Source organism: Drosophila miranda, chromosome 4, assembly GCF_003369915.1.
Source record: "Drosophila miranda strain MSH22 chromosome 4, D.miranda_PacBio2.1, whole genome shotgun sequence".
Lineage (NCBI taxonomy): Eukaryota > Metazoa > Arthropoda > Insecta > Diptera > Drosophilidae > Drosophila > Drosophila miranda.
Window position 1 is genome coordinate 29,560,775 of NC_046677.1, and position 19,086 is coordinate 29,579,860.

The window sequence follows — 19,086 nt, forward strand, 5'->3', positions numbered from 1 at the left end:
TAGAAAATAACATTAAAAGTAATAAAATATGCTAGATAATTAACTAGAAAAATACCACAAAAATAACAGAAAAATGTTGGAAAATTAGCTAGGAAAAATATATAAAAATACCAGTAACTATTCTATTCTAGGAAAATATACCAGAAAACTACCCAAAAATAATCAATTTTCTGCGCTGCTTTTTTATGGTGAACACTCCTTGCTCTTGTATAATATTATTATACTTCAAATGAGTATTCAAAGGTGGTTTTGTTGCACATTTCATTGAGGAGATCGCAGACCATTACCATTTCTTGCTTTCATATTTCCATCTTCATCTTAAAGGTAATCCCTCTATACAGATAATTTGTTCCCTGCTCAAAGTTTCTGGTTTTTGGTTACTGTTCCACAAAATGCGGTTAAGGCGGAGAGGGCCTTGGTTTAGGCACCAAAGAAAGTAGGTACCACCCAGGCACACGCCCACCGCACACACACACACGCCCACATGCCACACGACAGGGCGGGGGGTGGGACAGGGACCGGGGCAGGGGCTGGGCCCTTCCATATCAGTCGACAGAGACCGCCACTTTGTCTTTTGTTGGCTAATATTTCTTTTATTTGCCTCTGCCTTTTCATTCCTGTCTCTCCCTCCCTCCGACCGACCGTCCGTCCGTCCGTCCGTCCGCCTGTCATGTCCGGGTTCCTCCTCCTCCCACATGAAAATCGATATTGCTCTGTGGAGTTTATTTTTCCTTCATGTTGGAGGTTTTTTTTTCTGTACATTTTTCTCTCCTGTTCTTCCGAGTTGGGTTTGCTTTTTGCGGTATATCCTTGGGGAATATTTTTCAATATTTGCATGTAAATCACGAAAAGCACGTCAAATTTGTTTGCTTGGTTAAAACGTCGTTATTGCGGCTTGTGGTGGGTGCTGGCAGTGGGACAGGACAGTGGCGGGATCTGCTCGGTGGAGGAGCAGGGACTTGGCGGCAAAGGCAAAAGGCGTTCACATTGATTGGGTTAGGCAATAAAAGAGCTAACAGCAAAAGGGAGACGGGATCTGGAGCAGGAATCGAAGGAGGAGACGGATCTGGAGCAGGAATCGAAGGGGGAGTGGGTCTCGGAACAAGAATCGAAGGGGGCGTGGGGCCAGGAACAAGTATCGAAGGGGGAGTGGGGCCAGGAACAAGCATTGGATAGGGTGGCGGCCACAAGGAACAAGAATCGGCGGGGGAGTGGTAGGTGGTAGCGGGCTCTGGAGTAGGCGGGCATGTGGTTTTTTTCTCCATTCCATTCCACCTTTTTTGTGGCTCGTCGGGAGTTTGTCAATAGTAAACATAAGTTGCACATTCGTACGATATATATTCCATATCCTGTATACATTTGATGTTGTCAGCGCAATTCCGCTTCGAGCGCCTGTCAGCACACACGCACAGCCTTTGACCCGATATTAAAGAGGGGTTCTCTATGGGAGGATGGATGGCTGGTTCCAGGTTAAAGAATAGAAATTAGCTGCTTGGGGCTTCTGCGGTTTGGTTCCACGTTAAAGTCCCTAGTATTAGCGAAATTGTAGGGGAATTATTTCCGCCATTTTTCGATTATTATAACAATTTGTGTCTTGGCTTTGGGTGTGACCTTCTTCGGTTGGAAAATGACTATGCTTAAGCCAGGCAAAGCCTAAATGGTTGAGTGTATGGCTATTTTACAACAGGAATTACTTGAAGAGCCATTTGGATAACTCTTTCCAGTTTGGTAAGCTTCTTCGATTCTGATTTAGACAATGCAACTATCAGAAAGTCAATGAAATGTTCCTCTAAGCAAAGTTTTAGTCTTCAATATGTACAAGTTCCATTCTACAACTAGAAAATAGCAGAAAAACCAAAACAATATCATAAATATACTAAAAATACCACAAAAATACCATATTATACCGGAAAAATACTATAAATATACTAGATAATACTAGTATATATCATAAAATAGCGGTAAAATACCATAAATATGGCAGATACCATATAATACTCGAAAACACACAAAAAATACCATAAATATACCTGAGAGCATATAATACCAGAAAATATCATAGATATGCCAGATAATACCAGAAAAATATCATCAATTACCGGAAAAATACCAGAAAATACTGGAAAAATACCATGGAATATCGAAAAGTACCATATACTACCTAAAAACTACCATAAATATACCAGATACCATATAATACTAGAAAAATACCATAGAATACCGTAAAAATACCATTAATATACCAAACAGCACATACTAGTAAGAGAATACCATAAATATACCAGATGATACAAGAAAAAACCATAAAATACCAGAAAAATACTACAAAAGACTGAAACAATACATTTTTTGCATACAGCATGCAGAATTTCAAGTTCGTTTGATTTTCCATGAAGTAAACGCCATTAAATCCATTTAATTGAAGCCGAAACAATTCGCATATTCCAATGACAGACAATTACTCAATGGATAGATAGTTATCGCAGCATTAGTTTATCCTGAAACGTTCTTCAATTAGCCAGAAGGCTGAGGGCGAAAATTGATCACGTAGCGGACGCGAGGCGTCGTTGAAGTAGTTGCCATCTCGACCGACGCGTCCATAAATCTGCCCCCAAACACACGACTGTCTGAGGCCATAATACGATAAATATAGATAAACGGTCATTTATTAACTCATTATCAGGAGATGGCCCAAAGCTGGCAGCATTTTGCACCTTTCCAAAGGAGATTTATCCGCTCCAGCGAGTCCCTGACCTCCGACCGAGCGGACGGGACAGGACAGGCAGAAAAATAATAACGAATCAGGGACGAAAGGCCTTCGCCTCGAACACAACTTTCGCCCAGTGGCAGTGAACCTGACACTGATTATGACTTTGATTAATTTATTGATGGTTGGCGTGTTTCCTGCCTCCTGCCTCATGCCAACTCCTGCCACCTCCTGCTTCCTGCTGGTTCTCTGTTCTGTTTCTGTTTCGAAGTTTCCCCCGACTTTAAGGGAGCGTTTTTCCTGTGCTCCATTTTCCGTTTTCCGTTGATTTATTACGCCTCAACTTTAAATTTAATAAAAGTCATGATTTTAGCACATTTTTGCATAACCAAGAAAGCGAGCAGCAAAAAACTAAACTAAAGCCAAAACGAATACTGAACCCCAAAAAAAGATGGAGACGCAGAGCAGAATAGAAAGAATTCGCTTATTCACTTTGTAGATTAAAAGAAAAAAAACAACAAACGAAAAGCGAAATTTAATTTACGTAAAAGCTGCTTTCGCCATGGATTTATTCGTTGGATATCCATGCATATACCCCAGTATATATATCTTTTTTTTTACGCTGCACAAAAGGTTGCTTTTGCTTTTGCTGTGTGGGAAAAAAATAGAGAAGAAATTTACTTGGGGTCTGCTTTTCAAGTGCTTGAAAGTTGCTTGATTTATTGCACGGGAACAGTCCTCCCGCTCTGACACAGGACAAATAATCGCCTAGAATGCTCAGGTGTGGTAGTGTGTGTGTGTGGTAGTGTGTGTGCAAATTACTGGTCTCCCTCCTGACCACATCCACAAAAGACCTCTTTGGCATCGGGATGATAAGCGCTGAGGAGCTGAGAGCTGAGTTACGACTCCTGCTTTCTGCTTTCTGCTCTCTGCCTTTGTCGCGCTCTAAATCTGCAAAAATGTTGATACTACTCTGATTTAGTATGCAAAAGGAAAGAGCTTTCCAAATGCGTGATTGTGACAGAAATATGGCCAAAAAAGAAGAGCGAAATAAAACCAAATATAAACGACTTTCAGCCAGCAAGAGATAAATGCTAGAGCACTTCCACAAAGCACTCCAGTAATCTGGAACTCTCTAACAAAGGTTTCTAATCAAATTATAATCAAGTCGTAGGGAAATACAAGCTTAAGCGGCAAACCATTTGCTCTGTTGCTCCGAGCGATGTCATTTGGACATCAGGAACAAGACTTGAGGAATAGATTAAAGTCTGGATCCGTACCGATGAGCAAGCCGTTTAGTTTCTGTCTCAATTTCTGGTAGTAGATGCGTAACTTATACCATTTGACTCTTCTTTGAATTGCAGAGCATGAAAATAGGGATATTCCCTGTCCAAAGCACCAATCCGCACTTTCGGATGAGCGGAATATTCAATATTACCGATTCAGTACAGCCGGAGCCCTCTATTGTGCATTTTTTTACTATAAGGCAGCCCTTGACTTTAGTTTTAACCAAGTAGTGCTTTTCCATTCACTTTAAAATTTCTAGTATAGAAAAATCAACGACAAAACAAACAAACAAACAATCTAAGCATGTTTCGTCGCATAAAAGAAAAGCTGAACAAGAAATTTGGACTGAAACACGAAGTTGTGCCCAAGCAGGAGAGCAACAAGAGATCATCATCAGCCACAAAATCAGAAGGGAAAATCGTGGAGCAGAAGCTTCACCCCAAAGACGACCCCAAGGTTACAGAGCTGCCGGATCTTATACGACGCGTACGAATAGAGCATCCCGACAAATTCGTGCCGAAACCCAAGCTGATTCGCAGCAAGAGATCATCATCAGCCACACAATCAGAAGGGAAATTCCCTGAGCAGAAGCTTCACCCCAAAGACGACCCCAAGGTCACAGAGCTGGCGGATCTTATACGACGCGTACGAGTAGAGCATCCCGACAAATTCGTGCCGAAACCCAAGCTGATTTGCAGCAAGAGATCATCATCAGCCACACAATCAGAAGGGAAATTCCCTGAGCAGAAGCTTCACCCCAAAGACGACCCCAAGGTCACAGAGCTGGCGGATCTTATACGACGCGTACCAGTAGAGCACCCTGACAAATTCGTGCAGAAACCCAAGCTGATGCGCAGCAAGACATCATCATCGACCCCACAATCAGAAGAGAAATTCCTGGAGCAGAAGCTACACCCTAAAGACGATCCCAAGGTCACAGAGCTGGCGGATCTTATACGACGCGTACGAATAGAGCATCCCGACAAATTCGTGCCGAAACCCAAGCTGATTCGCAGCAAGAGATCATCATCAGCCACACAATCAGAAGGGAAATTCCCGGAGCAGAAGCTACACCCCAAAGACGACCCCAAGGTCACAGAGCTGGCGGATCTTATACGACGCGTACGAATAGAGCATCCCGACAAATTCGTGCAGAGACCCAAGCTGATGCGCAGCAAGACGCAGATAATCTTTACACCGAAGGATTATCGTAACACCACGGGAGCGTTGCCCGAATACGTGCGTCGCTTGCCCCGCATCAAAGAGGAGACCCCGCCTAAAGAACATCTGCCCAAGATCGGAAGTGGAGTTTATCATAAGTTACCCAAAGAGATCATCTTCACACCGAAGGATTATCGTAACACCACGGGAGCGTTGCCTGAATACGTGCGTCGCTTGCCCCGCATCAAAGAGGAGGCCCCGCTCAAAAAGGATCTGCCCAAGATCCGAAATTGAATTCATCATCAGTTCCTCCCCGATGAGAGTTTAGTTCTTTTAGACTTTTAGATGATTCGTTCTTCAAAATCCTAAATCAAGGAGCGGAGGAAGTTTCCCTTTCATTCGTTTCTTTTTTTTCGAATAACATCCAAAGCTTAAATCAGCACTTTCGGATGAGCGGTTTATTGAATGGGAAATCTATACAGAGAAATGGGGGAAATCCCATCCAAATCAAGTCCAATGGAATAAAATAAACTACTCTTAAAATCTGCATGGAAAATCCTCTCTCTGATGGAATTTTCTACCCATTAGAAGGTATCTCTTTCTATCCGTTTTTAGCCACCATTCCTGCTCTCTTGCCGTCTCTCTGTGTGAGTGAATGGCGTATAAAAATCACATTTATGCTATTTACCAACAATTTATCTGTGCTGTCAGGCCGCAAACACGCGCTAACAGGAGCCGCAGGTTAAGGCAGGACCTGGACAGGACACAGGGGCATTTATCATGCAAAAACCCCCAAGATAATTTATAACCTCTAACAAATGGACAGTGTCCAGGGGCACCACGTACACACACTGACACACACGGACACAGACACCGATATAATCATTTGCTCATCCTTCTTGTGCTCTCTCCTGTGCTCACTCTCTCCCTCTCTCTCTGTCTCTAATTCCAGTGCTTCGCGATGAGTTCCGCCTGGAGCCACAGAATACACGCATCGCCCAGGGCGATACGGCCCTGCTGGAGTGTGCGGCACCGCGGGGCATTCCCGAGCCGGCCGTCACCTGGAAGAAGGGGGGCCAGAAATTGGATTTGGAGGGCTCGAAGCGTGTACGCATCGTCGACGGCGGCAATTTGGCCATTCAGGATGCCCGACAGACTGACGAGGGTCAATACCAGTGCATAGCCAAGAATCCCGTCGGGGTGCGCGAGTCCTCGCTGGCAACGCTCAAAGTCCACGGTAAGCGTTAACCCATCAGTGGTGCCAGGGGTTAAATGGTGACCTCTAAGAGAAGTAGAGGAACATTTCCGACAGATGCAAGTCAAAACATGACTCGAATTTGTGGTGATTCTTTTCCGATTGCAATGCAACCTGGGATATAGGTAGATATAGGCATTACCTTCAATCCTGTGGCTGTCATACCATTCTATTGACTTTCGAGAGTAAAATATGAACCTCTACAGAGCATTCCATGCCCAAAACTGGTCTTTGGCGTCCAATCCCTTGATGGCACATTCCTTGGGCAGCTCCCCGATTACCATACATTTAAAACGGTACTCTCTGTATATATAACGTTTAATATTCACAAATAGATAGATATTCATCTTTCAAACTAATCCTTAAACGTCCAGGGACCTGCCCACACACACATCGAATCGTCTGTTCATTACTCAACAGATTTGCGGTGGAATCTTTAGTAAATCCTGGCAATCTGACTAAAAGCTTTTGCCACTTGAATAGAGAGCTCCCCCTCCCCCACCTGCTACACCCCTCCTGGCAGGCAAATAAATGTTGAAAAGAAATCATATACACGATATTGGTAGTTCTTTGGCGGCCATCAAATGAACAAAATCAAAAATCAATTAAAATTTGTTTGCTCACAAAAAAAGAGGAGTACTCTCTCTTTCATAGCCACCAATCCGTGGTAGTCCTTAGGAAAAGCAAAAGGTATTCCTCGTTTCCACATACCGCGCCCATTCCAGGGTTAATAGTTAGGAAAAAGCCTCCATCCTTGAGTTAGGAACACCTCAAATCAATGTGTCATGTTCAATTTGCTCGAAATGTGACTTGGGTTTGGGTTCCTTGGGGTTTTCCCTCGTTTAAGCGTTCCTTTACCCCCAATTCCCTTTGCAGTCAAGCCCTACATCATACGGGGACCCCACGATCAGACCGTTTTGGAGGGCGCCTCCGTGACGTTTCCCTGCCGCGTGGGCGGCGACCCCATGCCGGATGTCCTGTGGCTGCGGACCGCCTCGGGCGGCAACATGCCATTGGGTAAGGCCTTGGAATGCCCCCCCCCCCCCCCCCCCCCCGGTATCCCACGTAATTGATTCGTTTTTCCCCCACCCAAAAAGATCGCGTCAGTGTCCTGGAGGATCGCAGCCTGCGGCTGGAGCGTGTGACCATCGCGGACGAGGGCGAGTACAGCTGCGAGGCGGACAATGTGGTGGGCGCCATCACGGCGATGGGCACCCTCACGGTTTACGGTAAGTCCTTGCGAAAGCGATTTAGAATGTCCTTAGACAACCGCTAGTTGGAGCGCACTTAGCTAATTAGTCTCCCCCCCCCCTCTTGCTGCCCCCGTGCACCCCGCGTAGCCCCCCCGAAATTCATCCAACGGCCGGCCAGCAAATCGGTGGAACTGGACGCCGACACCTCCTTCGAGTGCCGGGCGACGGGCAACCCGAAGCCGACCATCTTCTGGACCATCAAGAACAACAGCACGTTGATCTTTCCGGGCGCCCCGCCCCTGGACCGCTTCCACAGCCTGAACACGGAGGAGGGACACTCGATACTGACGCTGACGCGCTTCCAGCGGTCCGACAAGGACCTGGTGATCCTGTGCAACGCCATGAACGAGGTGTCCAGCATCACGTCGCGGGTCCAGCTGAGCCTCGACTCGCAGGAGGATCGTCCGCCGCCGATCATCATAGCGGGCCCCGTCAATCAGACGCTGCCCATCAAGTCCCTGGCCACGCTGCAGTGCAAGGCCATAGGGCTGCCGAATCCGACGATATCCTGGTACCGCGACGGGATACCCGTGCAGCCGAGCGGCAAGCTGAACATCACCGCGGCGGGGGATCTGATCATCTCCGACCTGGACCGCCAGCAGGACCAGGGCCTGTACACGTGCGTGGCCAGCTCCAGGGCCGGCAAGTCGACGTGGAGCGGCTTCCTGCGGATAGAGCTGCCCACCAACCCGAACATCAAGTTCTACCGGGCCCCGGAGCAGAACAAGTGCCCGACGGCGCCCGGGCAGCCGAAGGTCCTGAACGCCACGGCCTCGGCCCTGACGATCGTGTGGCCGACCAGCGACAAGGCGGGAGCCTCCTCCTTCCTCGGCTACAGCGTGGAGATGTACTGCACGAACCAGAGCAAGACCTGGATCCCCATCGCGGCGCGCCTGAGCGAGCCGATCTTCACGGTGGACAGCCTCACGCAGGGGGCGGCCTACATGTTCATCGTTCGGGCGGAGAACTCCCTGGGCTTCTCGCCGCCGTCGCCCATCTCGGAGCCCATCACGGGCGGGAAGCTGGTGGGCGTGCGGGACGGCAGCGACATGGGCTCCTCCACGTCCCAGCTGCTGCTCAGCGACGTGGAGACCCTGCTGCAGGCCAACGACATCGTGGAGCTGCTGGACGTCAACGCCAGCGACTCGACGACCGCCCAGCTCTCGTGGGACATCGACAGCGGCCAGTACATCGAGGGCTTCTACCTGTACGCCCGGGAGCTGCACTCCTCCGAGTACCGGATGATCACGCTCCTCAACCAGGGCCAGGGCCTCAGCTCCTGCACGGTGCCCGGCCTGGCCAAGGCCTCTACGTATGAGTTTTTTCTTGTGCCATTTTACAAGAGCATCGTAGGAAAGCCCTCCAACTCCCGCCACGTCCGCACCCTGGAAGATGGTAAGGACCTCGCCCGCCCTCACCTGCGCTCAGCCATTCATTCAGTCACTCATTCAATCTATTGCTCTTTGCCTTCCTCCCTCCCTTTCCCCTGGCTAATCTCCCACTCATTTTGCGTTTTTGTGGTCTCTCGTTCACAGTGCCCGAGGCGCCGCCATACGGCATGGAGGCCATCCAATTCAATCGCACGTCGGTCTTTCTGAAGTGGTTGCCACCGCAACCGAATCGGACACGCAATGGTTCGTATAAACTCTCTGTTTCTGCTCTCGCTCTGTGGATGATGGGGCGGTGCATTAGCTGCCTCGTTGGAGCAGGCTCTGGGCTTAACAGGAGGCTCTTCGATAGGCGGCATTTGGGCATCAAAAATATGGAAGTAGAGGCCTACATGAAACCACAATATGCTTGCTTTGCTCTGCTTTTCTCTACGACACATACGAGTAACTGCATATTAGAGCCTCACAGGGAGGGAAAACCAGTTGGAATCAGCGTCTTAGCTTAGTCATTCCATCGAAAAACTCGCCCAAAACAGACTAAACGAAGCAGAACCGAAAATTTCGGGTTTTTTTCGCGCTCACTCTCAATTTAAAGCATGCTTTGGCTCAGGGATTCGTGCAAGGCTTCAATACATATTGCCTTCTGGTTTCGGCTGAAGTTTTGGCTGATAGTTCCCTAAAAATTTCTGACTTTCTTCGCGCTCACTTTCAATTTGATTCATGTCTGGATTCATGGATTTAGGCATTCATGCAGGGCTCCAAGACATATTTCCTCCTGCTCTCAGCTAAAGTTTTGGCTGATAATTCTCTGAAAATTTCGGATTTATTTCCCGCTCACTCTCCACTTTATTTACACATGGATTCAGGGATCCATGCAGGGTCCTAGAACATATTGTTTTCTGCTCTCGGCCGAAGCTTTGGCTGATAATTCCCTAAAAATTTCGGATTTATTTCTCGCTCACTCTCCAATTGATTCAAGCGTGGATTCAGGGATTCATGAAGGGCCTTACTACATATTGGTTGCTGCTTGTGGCTGATAGTTCCCCAGATACCTAGCTATATATCTCTGTGAATCCCCAGAAACAGTGAAAAATATATCTTCTAAACCCCTCCCATTACCACTAGAAGATTCATTACCACAATCTCTTGCTAAATATCCACTGAACAAACACAAACCCCGGACTTTAACTACATGGAAGCCCAAGCCCCCATTTGCTGCCCCAGAGAGAGCTTTGCATCCTGCCACAGAAACGCCCATTCCGAGGCGTTTGTTTTTTTGTTTACATTTAATTTCATTTGCGTATGTCTCTCTCTGCCATCTCTCCCTCCTCCATTCGCCACTTTGGAACAACAGGCGTCCTCACCAGCTACAATGTGGTCGTCAAAGGCCTGGATGTGCACAATACGACGCGGATATTCAAAAATATGACCATAGATGCGGCCACGCCCACACTGCTGCTGGCGAACCTCACCACGGGAGTCACCTACTACATAGCCGTGGCGGCGGCCACGCGGGTGGGCGTCGGGCCCTTCAGCCATCCGGCCGTGCTCCGCATCGATGCACGCACCCAGTCCCTGGACACGGGCTACACGAGGTGAGAGAGAGAGTCCCCCCCTCCCCCCACCATCCCCCATTCCCGAGCTCATTTGACTGGCGACAGAGCGCCCAGCATCAATCCATTAACGGCAAACGACAATGGCCAACGACTTTTGTGACCATTAAACTAAGCCTCCGCCGGGGCACGTACAAAGCAGAGGACACGGACGGCACTCATTCCCGGCTCTTTATTGTGTTGTCTATTGCAGATATCCCATCAGTCGTGATATTGCCGATGACTTTTTAACACAGACCTGGTTTATCGTCCTGCTGGGCTCCATCATTGCCATAATTGTGTTTCTATTGGGGGCATTGGTGCTCTTCAAGCGCTATCAATTTATCAAGCAGACCTCGCTGGGCAGTTTACATGGTGAGTACTAGCCCCCTATCCCCCTGCCCACCCCCTCTATAAAGCCAGCTTTATCCTAATTTAAATTTATATTTTTTGTGTCCCCTTTTTTTTGGGGTAATTGTTGGGATTTATGGTTCCATTGAAATTTAATTTAGTTCGAAGATGTTTTGGGGGGCTGTTAAATGGTGTCTCAATAGTGCCAGAGAACCCCTCCCCACTAAGACTGGGGGGGGGAGGACATGCAAACATTTTGTTCTCTCTCCGTAATCTATGATTTATGACTCGAGCATTTATGGTCGGTCTCAATTAGGTTGCCATTTTGTAAGCCACAAGAACTGCAGACACGCAGCACACTCCACGGCACCAAAAAAAAACATTGTAAAAGAACCCCCGAAGGAAACCAAGGGTAATAATCTTTGGCAGCCAACACACAGGGGAAGCCAAGGTTAAACCGACTATAAAAAGATAAACAAGCAGCGATAACTGGAGCGAGCGAGCAGTCGAGTAAAAGGAGTCCTTCGGTGGTGGCCAGAGGGGCCGGAGGGGCGGGATACCGCCCCCTATAAAAACGACAAAGGCTCACGTGAAAATCACATCAATTGTCTAACAGAAGAAGTCTTAATGTAACAAAAGTAAACAAAAAGATAAAAAGAGTGTTTAAAGGCTAGAAGATACCCTGGAAGAACAGAAGAAGAGGCTACCACTCGATAATCAACGAAACTTCGTGTAGAACTGATTATACCTCGTCTCTCCGCTGCCTAGTCGGTCCCCAAAAGCCAACAAATACACAGTCTTTGTGGAGGCGCCTAAAAGGCTTACTTTTCGGCTTATACAGCCTTTGTGCCGACGCAGACAAGTCGCTGCCAAAGAAAAACCAAAAACAATATACATGTCGTGTGCAGGACAAAGCAAATTGAAGGGAAATTGGAATAGAATTAGTTCCAGATGCAATTTCTTGGGATTTTATGGTCTTTTCTTTCAATCAAAAAGATCCAGGTCCGACTGAAGGAACTCTTCCGTCTGTAGATACACTTCCGACGGTAGATCCCGTTCCATCTGTAGATCAAATTCCGCCTCTAGATCCAGTTCCGTCTGTTTCTCCCCCTCCGCTAAAACACCAATATACCCCCTAGATGATGGTACACCCCCTTTTACAGGTCATTTCTTCGCATATCCTGCGAAAGAGGGCGTGCCAGAGCTTTTGCCAATTGAATATAAAAAGTAATTTCCGTCTTTTATTATTTGCACGACTCTCGGGGCAAAATACCGTGAGCGAAATACTCCGTTTTAGTTTTAACGAGCCGTAATCATTGGCAGCACACACACACACCCACACACGCACACACATGTGAAACACCATTCCCGATATTCAGTCTTTTGCCGGATTCTTTTATTTCAGGCAATCACGCAATCGGAACCGTGCGAAAGTTTCCAACATTGCCGCTAAATGGAGGCGGACCTGGCGGCGGTGCCGTCGGCTCAAATTCGACATCAACCACCGGCCCCAATGGCCTCTGGATCGATCCCAGTGGCGGTGTTTGGCGACAGGCCACCGGGGGAGCAGCTGCTGGTGGCGCCGCGACAAAGGAGCAACTTCCGGGATACGCACAGGCCACCGCCCAACAGGGACAACAGCCCACGCTCCTGCCTGATTACGAGAGGTGAGTGCGGAGGGGGACTGCGAAGGGTTGTTTATCTCCACAGGAAGTTACCTTAATATCCTGTCTACGCTTCACTGAATGTTTAATTACAATAAAAATTGGCAATCTGAATGGAATGGAATCCCCTAGTGGCATGGGTGCTTGAAGGATCCACATCCATCCACCCATCGGTTGTAGAAGGTAAAGGCTCCATGGCACTATTTACGAGCCGGCTCATAAAAAATGTGTGTGTGCTTTGGCGCTGCAGCCGCTGCTGCCATAAAAACCCAACCAAACCTCAGCCGAAAAAACCCCCAAAAAGGCCCCCGCCCCCCAAAAAGGCCGCTGCTGCCACTACAACAACAACAACAACAACAAACGCCATTAAATTGTTACACTTGAACGGGTTTTACTTTTGGGCCACGGGCCATGGAACTGTTTACGTTGCTCGAGCCTCGGGGGAGGCAAATATTTTCCGGGGGACTTCATTCCGTTTTTCCGTTTTTTGTTCCGTGCTGCATTTCCATATAATACACGCATTTCTTTCATATTTTTGCTCGGGACTTCGTGTATTTTTTTTGTATTTTTTTTGTATTTTTTGTAATTTTTTGTAATTTATTTGTATTTTTTGCTGTATTTTGTATTTTTGGGGCCCTAGGAGGAGGAGTAGGAGTCTCATCTCTCGCTGAAATGCGTAATGCACTTCTCAAAAACCCCACAAAACATTTTCTGAGGAATCCCCCTTCAAATTTCACCAAAATTTATCCAAAGAAAAGCCTCAAATTGTCATTGGCAAACCAAGAAATTCCACTCAAAAACTTTTGCCTCCCAATATCAAATCTTGGCTTTCAATTGCATTTCCTGCTGCCTTTAATAAATAAATAAATCGTAAATCCCTCTCAATTTGTCAACTCATCTGAGGATATTCTCTCGTTAAAAAAAACTCAAAAATCTACTCCCACTTAATCGCTTTAATTCCGAATTGAAGCCTAATCCCGAATACATGTTTCAAGTTTTCCATTTCCCCTGCCACACTTTTCCTTTTACTTCTTACTTAAGAATGAGCGAAGAAGAAAAAATAGAACAGAAAAATTCCTTTTGTGTTTTTGTTTCTCTTTTGTTTTTTGTCTTAAAGCTTAATGTACCGTTGCGGCAGCAATAATAAAAATAAAACAAATAAACCGAAAAAAACAACAAAAAGCGGTACAGTAAATGCAAAGAAAATAAAACAAAAATCCGCACGAAAATCCAAAACAAGAGGCAATATAAAAAAAAACAAAATATTGCCGTCTTTTTCTAGGGCACACCTGTCTCGCTTCCTCCGGCTCTCCGTTTCACCCCCTCTCTCCCTGAAACTTTCGCGTATTTATTTGCGGCATTTTACGCATTTATTTGTTTAGAATTCTCTCTATTTTTGGATACCCTAGCGGGGGGTATATGCCCTGATCCTTCGATCCCTTAGGCCCTGCGTCTCAGGCAGAGCGAACGGGGGACCCATAGCTTGCAGGCCTCTAAAAGTGCTAGCATTCAGTCGGGGGCACCCTGTACAGTGTGTATAGGGCACCCTGTCTCTTCCAGGGTACCTTCTACTTCGACTTCCGAGGCTTTGGCTCTTCCTTTTTTATTATTTTGTTGGAAATACCCCGCATTCGCCACCTCCCTTCCACTTCACTTACAATTTGAAACATTTCCTCTACCCACCCTTCTTTCAGCCACCCTCGCACCCCTCACCCCCCCCCCCCCCCCCCCCCCCCCCCCCCCCCCCCCCCCCCCCCCCCGAATTGCCCCGGCATTCCTCTAATGCTGTTGCCACTTCCGTTACGCGATTTTCATTATTTCCGTTTCAATTTTTCCGTTGTGTTCCTTCGAGGCGAAGTTTTTCCGCCGCCCACCTTCTGCCGCCGCCGCTGCTCACTTTTTAACAACGTTGTAAAGTCGTAAAAAAGTCCAACATAAGCAGAATTACAATAAACAGAATCTTCTTTTATTTTTCCTTGTTTACATAAACACCCCCACCACTCCGCCACCCCCTCAAAGACACACGTGGCAGGTGGCTCCTTTACCTACAAATTTCTAATTAAAATATTTAATTTCTTTCACGGGTTTGTTGTCTGATTCGGGGGGCGCCGTCCCCCTCTCTGAGAAACGCCATTTTCACCGCCAAATTAACAATTAAATATTGATAGTCCTCGGGGGAAGGCGGCACTTCAGATCTACATATTTTCCTGTTTCCTACGCCATAATATCCCCAGACCTCAGGAACTTAATTGCTGAACAATTGATCAATTCTTTGAGAAACATATTTTTGGGCGTACTTTTTTATTTTTAATTGTTTTTCAGCTTTGGGATTCTAGTTTGAATTAAAGATCTTTATAGCATGGTTATTACCAAAAAGGGAAGCCATATGCCTTAATTGAGTGGATCTTTAGTCTCCGAATTTGGGTAGAAACCAAGAGCTGGGTGATAAGGGATCAGGGATAAAAAAAGGGCTCATCTTTTCACTATAATTTCGTATAATTTGTACGACTTTTTAGCTTGAAGTTCTCGAAAATTTCATTTAATCACTCATTATAGCTTTTTTCCTATAACTGAAGTATATACATTAATTTCTACAGACATCTGTTGAATTTCAAGCTCCGAATGTGGCCCCCGTTTTGCACACATTCCCAGGAGTATTAGGAAAGAGGCTGCTCTGGCAGCAGCAATCGTTTCCAAACTCAGGCTCAAATTGGGCTGAAATGCAGCAAAATTTGATCCATAAATGAGTCAATAATACTAAACACACTTCGTGTCTGCCAGTCCACGGTGAAACATCTTAAAACTTCAAGAAAAACATTGATATCTCTGGTCAATGCAGGTTCATTGCCTTCAGACCACTCAAGTCGCCTCAGCAACTATCAAATACCACAAAAAAACCATAAAGATACTAAACAAATGTGTCGTCAATGTGTGGAAAATGATCTGAGATAGTTATTTAGATATAAAGATTGTTTTACATGCCACTTTTCTGCCACTTTTGTCAGCACTTCTGTCTGATTGGAGTATTTCTAAAATTTCTGTGGAGGCGAAAAGTCCTGTAAGAAAGATGCAAAGGGCATCCTATAAAATCTATACAAATATCCCATAAAATTCCATAAAAACAAAACTCAAAATGTAACAAAATATTTTACTCTGAGGGGCAAAAGTTGCCTTTTTTGGGGGGGAAAAAAAAATAAATTTCCCTATAATTTTATATTTTGATAATTTTGCGAAGAGCGAAGCAGCGCTTTGTCCTCCTTAGAAGAGATTATGCTTTTGTGCGCCAAATCCTTAAATACTCACCCATATGTTACTCCTATTTCCTTGATTTCCACACTCTTCGAACCCTTTTTAATGCCCTTTTAGGGCACATTTGCAATTTGCAAAACTATTCTCGTGCCCCGAAGCACAACAAAATACCAGCCAAAAAACATTCGAGTTTTGAGAACAATTTTTTGGGCAAAGCAAAGCGATAGATAAGCATTATCTCATTAGCTAATTAGTGTGCACCGAAAAATTTAAGCAATAAAAAAAGTTTGCTCCTCCATGCATGGATAAAAAGTTTGATTTTTCGAATGGGAGTCCTTCCGAGCATAGAGTCCTGTCTCCCCCCTCTAATTACAAAGTTAAAACGGGTAATGGGGAAATTTTCGTATTGTTGCAACGAAAATGAGAAAATTTTTAATGAGTAGACTCCGAGAGGGAGGGAGAGAGAGAAGTGTGAGAGATGGCAACAATTTCCGGGGAGTTACAGGGAAACAAAAGCAATTTCCCTGCCGAATGATTTATGCAATTTGCGAACTGCAGTCGCAGATGCATAGATACACAGATACCAAATCCATTGAATACATTTTTAACAACGTTTTCCCCCACCCCCTCTGTTGCAGACTCTCGCCATTGAATATGCCCGATTATGCGGAAGTTGCATGTTCAACATTCAAAAGCCCCACCCATGGCGGTGCCCCCGGCGGCATGGGTTCATCATCCCTGTACGACAGCTGTGGGGCCTATGCCACCACCAATGTGGTGGCCAATGTCAAGCTCTACCAGAATCGCTATGCAGCCAAGCCCCAGCCCCAGCCCCAGCCCCAACAACACTCCCAGTCGCAGTCGAACAACAACAACAATCAGAGCAACAATGACTATCAATCGACTGGCATGTACTCGGCCCCGCCCAGCGCCCACTACGGATGCCTCGACCAGAAGCAGCAGCAGCAGCAGCAACCGAATCTGATGACAACTTCGACGGCCTCCACGGCCATAATGACGGGCTCCCCGGCGAAGCTGAAAAAGATCAACATCACGGAGAACAAAATGGATCAAATGGAATGCAAGACGAACCAGCAGGAGCGCACGAATCCCTTCAACCAGCAGCAGCAGCTGCTCCTGGCCAGCAATGCCCTCAAACAGGGTCTGGGCGCCTACGCCAACACCACGCTGGCGGCCCAAATGGCCAGCGGCGGAGGAGCGGGCACCCTGAGGCGCCAACGGCAGCCCAAGACGCTCTACAAGAGCGAGAACAACATACTGGGCAAGGCCGCCGGCATGCGGCATCCCATCCAGGTGAACAACGGAAACATGGATTTCCTCACCGGTGGCCCCCCCATGAATGCCGAGAACCTGGAGGCGGGCGACTTCTCCGGCCTGGGGCTGTGCAACTCCACCAATCAACTGCTCAACGACTGGGCCTCGAGCGCCTCGATCGCCGCCGCCGGGGACTATCATTTCGGGAGCAAGCAGCCCAGCAAACAGCATCTCTACGTGAAGGCCAAGGACGGGACCTGGTCGGCCGTCAGCTCGGATGCGTACCAGTCCTTCAAGCAGCAGCAGCATCATCACCAGTTCCTGGCTGGTTCAGGTGACAACAACAAGTCCTTAGCTAGTGTCAACAGCTTAGCTGCTAGCGATAGCAAGTTCATGAGTAGTTTCGGCTCCACGGCCAATGTCTAGGCCTAGTCCAGGGACACTCGATTGCTCAATACGATAAAAATTGGTAAGAAAAAGTTGTGAAATTTCGCCCTGAGAAATACACAGGCCTGCAGTTGGTTTTTGGGTTGTGGAAGGGAGTCTTAGAGGGTCTACACGATTGGAGGTTGGTGACAGTAAGAATCGAAGGAAATACTAGTAGCCGTTGGACACTTAGCATATCTCGAGAATAAATGTTGAGACTAGACAAACTTAAGCCTCTAAAGAGATCAAATTACATAGGGATATATTTCTTTCCCCTATGACCTTTGGAAAAATACATAATCTTGGGTATTTAACATATTTTCCATAGAAATATCGCAAGCTGCAGCTAATTTCAATAGATTCTGTGATGTAATCGAACCCCATAGCCAACCCAGCACCCCTACCATATCTAGAGAACTGTTGAGACCACCTCCTTATAACCAGTATTATCAAGAGCCCTAGAACAACTTAGAATTCCAACAAAATCCACTGCAAAGAAACCCAAAAAAAAGTAAGAAAAAAAAACAACGAAAAGTATGTAAAGAAATACAGAAAAAACCCCCAGAAATATTGGCTTGTAAATAATACCAACTAAATACTTAATATCTTAATCCCCTAAAGCATATAGAATATTGCAAAAAAAATATAATATTAATTTACACAAAAATCAACTCAAAATAGCACCGAAAAGTAGTTAAAGTAAGTGAAAAAGTTCATAAATAAAATATAAAATAGAGAGATTTCCCACAGAGAAAAAAAGTTAAAGCCAAACGAGAAAATACCAAAAAACCCTAACGAAAAGAAATACTAAAACACTGCACGAAAGAAACCACAAATTGTGTGAAGAGTAAGGATTAAAAAGGACACCTACCTACACCTACACGCAGAATAAAAGCTAAATAAATGCTAATAATAAGGCTGTTAAATGTAAAATATCATAAATGAATAAATCCCGCATTTAAACCGTGTAATTAAAGCATTAAAATGTGTAATTAACTGACAACTAGATTTAGTTCGACTAGCTAAAAGGGGCGAAACCAGAAGAGGATTACAGCGACAAATATTGCTAAATCGCTGCATAAAGAAAAAAACAAACAAAAACATAAATTAAAACTAATCAATTAATTGATAAATTATGCAATGAGAAAAGGCCTAAAAATAAAAATAAAGACAAAAATAATAAACTAATTGGATGCCAAAGCACAGGCAGTGCGTTACATGGCTTTAAGGCCGATCGATATGCTGTTTGCATTGCAGAGTGCTCTTATTGTCATGAAACGCATTGCTTGTGTCTTTTATTTATGAATTTCTTGTTATATTTTCCCCCAATATAGCTCTAGTGCTCCCTGTAAGCTCTGCTTTCCTTAGAACAACCCTATTTCTAGGAACTGCACTGTAGATGCCTTCTTCATATGTAAGTGTGACAGAGATGGACTGAGAGGCTGCTGTCGTTCGCGAGGAGAGCATTGAGTAGCACT

At 45.9% G+C, this 19,086-nt stretch overlaps 2 protein-coding genes across 3 annotated transcripts in view; both read left to right on the top strand.

Moving 5' to 3' along the window:
• LOC108164013 (roundabout homolog 2) overlaps nucleotides 1-18,793 on the top strand; it is a 52,556-nt gene extending 33,763 nt beyond the window's left edge. Inside the window, exons 4-12 of one of the 2 annotated variants that reach the window (XM_017299588.2) lie at nucleotides 6,108-6,392; nucleotides 7,287-7,427; nucleotides 7,508-7,639; nucleotides 7,751-9,058; nucleotides 9,199-9,297; nucleotides 10,406-10,646; nucleotides 10,858-11,018; nucleotides 12,400-12,661; nucleotides 16,546-18,793. In XM_017299588.2, the coding sequence (XP_017155077.1) occupies nucleotides 6,108-6,392; nucleotides 7,287-7,427; nucleotides 7,508-7,639; nucleotides 7,751-9,058; nucleotides 9,199-9,297; nucleotides 10,406-10,646; nucleotides 10,858-11,018; nucleotides 12,400-12,661; nucleotides 16,546-17,608 (3,692 nt within the window). In that variant the 3' untranslated portion in view covers nucleotides 17,609-18,793. The remainder of the gene's footprint in view (nucleotides 1-6,107; nucleotides 6,393-7,286; nucleotides 7,428-7,507; nucleotides 7,640-7,750; nucleotides 9,059-9,198; nucleotides 9,298-10,405; nucleotides 10,647-10,857; nucleotides 11,019-12,399; nucleotides 12,662-16,545) is intronic. The other variant, XM_017299589.2, reaches the window with a different exon arrangement.
• Nucleotides 4,221-5,704, top strand: LOC117188898. Its single transcript, XM_033393449.1, has 2 exons — nucleotides 4,221-4,980; nucleotides 5,140-5,704. The coding sequence occupies exons 1-2, from the start codon at nucleotides 4,298-4,300 to the stop codon at nucleotides 5,447-5,449; spliced, it is 993 nt and encodes a 330-aa protein (XP_033249340.1). The 5' UTR covers nucleotides 4,221-4,297; the 3' UTR covers nucleotides 5,450-5,704.
• Nucleotides 18,794-19,086: the final 293 nt, after the last annotated feature.